Here is a 5547-nt window from a genome sequence, read left to right as displayed (position 1 = left end):
TGAATATATATGGCCCATGGCATGATATTATGAGGACTTGTGGCCCTTTGGAATAAATATGGCCTTGGTGGAAGAAATGTGTCACTGTGGGGATTAGCTTTATGATCATATTATCAAGATCTATGCTGTACAGAAGAAAGTCTCCTCCTGGCGACCTTCAGATCAAGATATAAAACTTTCAGCTCCTTCTCCAGTACCATGTCTGCCTACATACTGCCATGGGTTCTGCCATGATGATAGTGGGCTAGACTTCTGATACTGTAAGCTGGGCTCAATTAAATATATTCCCTTATAAGAGTTCTCTTGGTCACAGTATCTCTTCACAGAAATGAAATCCTAATTAAGTCATATATCAATATGCCAGATATATGCCTATTCCCCAGGCAAAACAGAAGGAGATGGCAGATCCCATGGAACTTGTATTACAGATAGCTTTAGGCACTATTTTGTTATGAGTATTGAACCTGAATCTGTACAATAGCAGTAAGAATATGTAACCTCTGACCCATACCTCTAACTAATAAAATTTTTCTTCTCTCCTGTCAGAGTACCTTCTTTCAATGTTTAATTTCATAGCTTAAATTTCTGTCAACCTATCTGTAATCTCTTTTTCAATCTCAACTTCTTTTGTTTCTCCTTACAAATCCTTGGCTCAAATGTTTTATCAGTAATACCTTCAGCATTCTTTACTCATTGATTTTTCATACCCACTACCCTATGTCACAGCTTAAGTTGAAGTTTCTTTCACATCAATATTGTATCCCTAATTACAGTCCGTCAAAATATAATTACTCAGAAGCAGAAGATTTTTAAAGTAATAATTAAAGCAAAATTGGACCCTAAAGACAGGATCACAATGACATATAGGTTGTGTCCTTTTACTCACAGGGAAGAGGAGGTGTGGACAGAAGGAGGCAATATCTACCTATACATGACAGTTAAAATATTTTAGGAGAAGATACCATTTTCGTCTTGGGCAACCAGTATCTACAGCTTCTAGAAGATAAATTGTTATGATATGAGATATCAGTTTATTTTTAATTTGTATGTAAACTTTTAAAAATTAATCTACTTGGATTTTCTCCAGATATGTCTACCTCCATTAAGACCAAAAATCAAGTGGATTACCAGAGTGTTGAAGAGAGTGACCATGTTCTGTATATGTAGTTGAGAGGGTACTGTGCAACAATATGGGTATGTGCAACACAAATATTTACTTAGTCACACACAGTGAATCACGGACAGACCAAATTAATGAATATCTAAAAATCTAATTAGTGAACCAATGAATCGGTTGGGGTTATATACAGAAGAATTCATAATAGGTCACCCTTAGAAGTAGAGAAAGTTCAAAGACATTTCCTCTAACTGGTTTTGTTAATACAGATTACCAGTTACACGGGTATGAAAGATGTAGTTTAAGTGTGGTAGAGGAAGACCTCAAAGGTCAGAACAACTTGAATTAAAACAGATTTTCTATCACTCTTCAAATAACTTTGTCTAGGTTTCACAATTGATCAAAACATTAATTTATTCTTAAAATAAAGAAATAATAAATCTGGTAGACTAACATATAAATGTAAATATCTGTGTAGATTATATAATGCATGCAGATTAAGGAGAGGACCCAGACCTCTCCCAAAACTTATTAGGTCTCTCTGTATCCCAAGTAACTAAATATACAGATATGCTCACTCTTAGTATAGGAAGCAAGGAGAACTTCATCTCAATAAGGAATAGGGGAAAATGCTCTCTGAAAGGTAGAGATGTTATCCACCCCTCACTGACTTCCTGCCTCTGCAAACCCTTAAGGAGTCATACATTATGATACAGAGGTTATAACTTTGCAACATTCTCTTCAACTCTAGATTCAGACAAATGCTTTGGATTAGCAATGCAGTTCCTCAGTTCACCTCTCCACTGAGAAGTGGCAACTCTGCCAGTCAGACAAAACAGAAGGCTCTAGGCTGCATTTTACCCTGGGCTGTCAGATGTCAGGCTAATGGACAGCTCAGGAGTGGGAGAACACATCCTAAGATGGGGGTCCCAGCCCTGGTGAGAAACAAAGCAGGCTGAGGCTAAGAATGCAGAGGTTCCCAAACTCCTGGATGTCCTGTGGCAGTGGCGTCATGGATAAGACTGGGGCTGGGGGAGGGGGAACTCCAGCCTACTCCATCATTGAGAATCAGGAGTGTAGAGGGGCCTTCTGTGGAAGACTTAGGCAGCTCTATATGATGAAGTCTTTTCCCCACATTAGATCTTGATGAGAGATAAACTTCCTTGTTCCGAAGAGTTTAATGATTGTTCATTGTAGAGAGTAGGTGAATAAGACTTACTAGAGGTGAAAAAGAGGTTGAATACCCTTTACAGTAAGGAATGACCAGGAAGGGATCCTTGTTGGCTAAAACCTCATTGGCATGGAGATCTCTGTGCTACATGACAAATGGTTACATTCTTCCCATGGGGCATGGTCCCGTGCTTTAGGACAGGAAGAAAAGGAGCCTGGAAGGGAATAGATGAAACTCCTATCATCTTCATGTCTGAGGGTACCAGGATTTCTGAACCCATTTGACCTTCCCATTTATTTTCTGGTGACACAATTCCACTTGCCCAAGAACATAATCCAAAATATATGCAAAGAGACTGTCTGTTAAACTACGTCAGAAAGAAGGTGAATATATTGCTCAGTGTTTTTGCATTGTTTCATGAACAGAATTAGATTTAAACCTAACATGAGCTTAACAAGAAGCTAGAAGTAAGATTATCTGCTATTTCTTTGATAGTTGTCCCTTGAATTCCCCATTGTCAGGAGTCATTCTTAAAGACACATTTGAATTTTTCCATATCTATGTCTAAAATGTTACAAAATTTTGTTGTTGCCACATGCAAGACTATTATAAGGTCTGAGACCTGCCTGTGATATAAAATCATTTTTGTTCCTACCCTGTGGAAGACTCAGAAATATGATATGATTATACATCCTAAATGGAATCTGTGGCTTTGGGGATAGACCACTTCGTAAAGTCCTTGCCTTGAAAAATAAAAGTCTGAAAAATGGAGATCCTTTTTGGTCATTTTATTGGGGAGGATTTGATGTAGATTGTATCAAACTGCATATTGGCTGGTCATTTAGCCTCCTCCTTAAGTTCCAGCCAGTTAGAGGAATCTCTCCTATAGTTTAAATTGTTTGGCATATGGAAAATTCTAGGTGAGTTTATATGAACTATATAAACATAAGTATACAAACATGAACAAGCAATTATATAAACATTCAGACACATGTAAATACGGACAAAAAAGTGTTCTGTATTATGATTTGGGCAATGGTGACTTAAATGGTACCATGAAAGTGTTTTATATACCTCATAATCAGAAACAGCTCTTTGAAAATCACAATGTGAAAAGTAACAGAACTAAATTGACTACAATTACAACGATGTTATGGTCTTCACTGAGCAGTGTTGTCTTGTAACAAGGTGTTCCTAGGATGATTGACTTAAGTGAGGAACCAACAGACAAAGAAAAATGCCAAAACAATTGTAACAATATTACATCTGGAATTAAAAGCACATCATTTACAATCTTTTTAAAACATAATCCAATATTCTCCCTAGCTACTAATTATGCTTTGCTTGAAAATAATCCTCAGCCTAAACCTTCTGTATGACTTAGCTGAATTCATTCCTACAAGAGCAAAGAAGTAATAAAAAGCAACGAACAATGGTATATATATATATATATATATATATATATATATATATATATATATCCCAATGTTCTCCTCTTCATAGTAATCAGTTCCTTCCCCCTTCCTATCCTCAGTTCAATATCTGTGCAAGGTCAAGATGCATTTCATAATCAGTCTGAGGAGTAATAATGCTCTTTGATAAAGTATAGAACTAAGCTTTACATAACAGACATTCAACAGAGAATCATTTTTCCTAGATTACCCTCAGGATAGGTACTCTGTTATGAAAGGTAATGTTTGGGAATTTGAGTAAATCTATAATATGGAGCCACATCTGAAAAATGTCATTATTGAAATGTTACAGGTGCTGATAAAATGGAATCCAACTTCTCCATCCCTCAGAATGGATCAGAAGTGGTGTTTTATGATTCTACCACTCCCAGAGTTATATGGATCTTCTTAGTTGTGGTACTTTCTATAACCTTTGTCCTTGGTGTGCTAGGTAATGGGCTTGTGATTTATGTGGCTGGGTTCCGGATGGCAAGCACTGTAACAACAATCTGTTATTTGAACCTGGCTTTGGCTGACTTCTCTTATATGGCAAGTCTACCATTTCAGATCATCTCAATTGTCATAAATGGAGAATGGCCTTTTGGTTGGTTCCTTTGCAAATTCGTTCACATGATTATAAACATAAACCTTTTTCTAAGTATCTTCCTGATTACTTTCATTGCTATGGATCGCTGTATTTGTGTCCTGCACCCTGTATGGGCTCAGAATTATCGAACTGTGAATCTGGCAAGGAAAGTAATTGTTGGAGCATGGATACTTGTCCTGTTGCTTATATTTCCACATTTGATCTTCTTGACAACAGTGAGAGATGAAAGAGGGAAAGTGCACTGTATATGTAATGTTGAGTCCTGGGCTGCAACCCCTGAGGAGCAGTTGAAGGTGTCCATGACTGTAAGAATAATTTCAGTAACCATCAGTTTCCTTATTGGCTTCAGCATACCCATGATCTTCATTGTCATTTGTTATGGCCTCATGGCTGCCAAGATAGGCAGAAGAGGCTTTGTGAATCCCAGTCGTCCCTTACGTGTCCTCACTGCTGTAGCATTTTCTTTCTTTGTCTGTTGGTTCCCTTTTCAATTGATTTTTCTTTTAGGCAATATTGGGTATAAAGAGACAATGAATAGTATTCACACATGGGTGAACCCAGCAAGCACTCTGGCTTCCTTCAACAGCTGTCTCAACCCAATACTCTATGTTTTCCTAGGTCAGCAATTCAGAAAGAAACTGATCCACTCCCTGTCAGCTAGTCTGGAGAGGGCTCTGAGGGAAGATTCAGTCCTGAACAGTGACAAAGTCAGGAACTTGTTTTCACATACTAAAGACTCTGAGCCATAGGAAGTGGCAGGGGTGATGCCATGGAAATGTTTTCTGTGCCACCCTATTCTTACTTTCTGTCTCATTCTACTTTGCATAAGATCTTTGACTGTTAATCAAGAAGTCTACAAGAAATACTTGTTTGTCCTGTTTTAGAAGAAAAATAATAATGAAAACAAATATCACTGTTGTTATGGGAGCTTTTCAATTGAATTTGGAACATGGGCTATTAATAAGGTGGTACAACAGTACAAGACCCAAAACAAGACTATAACTATTATATCAGTTGAGGTGGGAAAACTTCCCTGTTGTGTGTGGGACCTACTTAGGAAGAAGAGCCATGATGGGTTATATAAGATTTCAACATGGTATCTGACACCTATAACACATTGTTTACAATGATTTCGGTGTTTGAGTGTGGAGATAATGTGACAACATATTTCAAGTTTCTGCAGCCATGAATTCCTACATTA

General features: G+C 37.5%; 1 protein-coding gene across 1 annotated transcript; it reads left to right on the top strand.

Moving 5' to 3' along the window:
• Positions 1 to 4063: 4063 nt before the first annotated feature.
• Positions 4064 to 5238, top strand: Fpr2l3 (formyl peptide receptor 2 like 3). Its single transcript, XM_001073753.2, has one exon. The coding sequence runs from the start codon at positions 4064 to 4066 to the stop codon at positions 5093 to 5095; it is 1032 nt and encodes a 343-aa protein (XP_001073753.1). The 3' UTR covers positions 5096 to 5238.
• Positions 5239 to 5547: the final 309 nt, after the last annotated feature.

The sequence above is a fragment of the Rattus norvegicus genome, chromosome 1, assembly GCF_036323735.1.
Source record: "Rattus norvegicus strain BN/NHsdMcwi chromosome 1, GRCr8, whole genome shotgun sequence".
NCBI lineage: Eukaryota > Metazoa > Chordata > Mammalia > Rodentia > Muridae > Rattus > Rattus norvegicus.
This window is presented reverse-complemented; position numbering and strand designations above follow the sequence as displayed.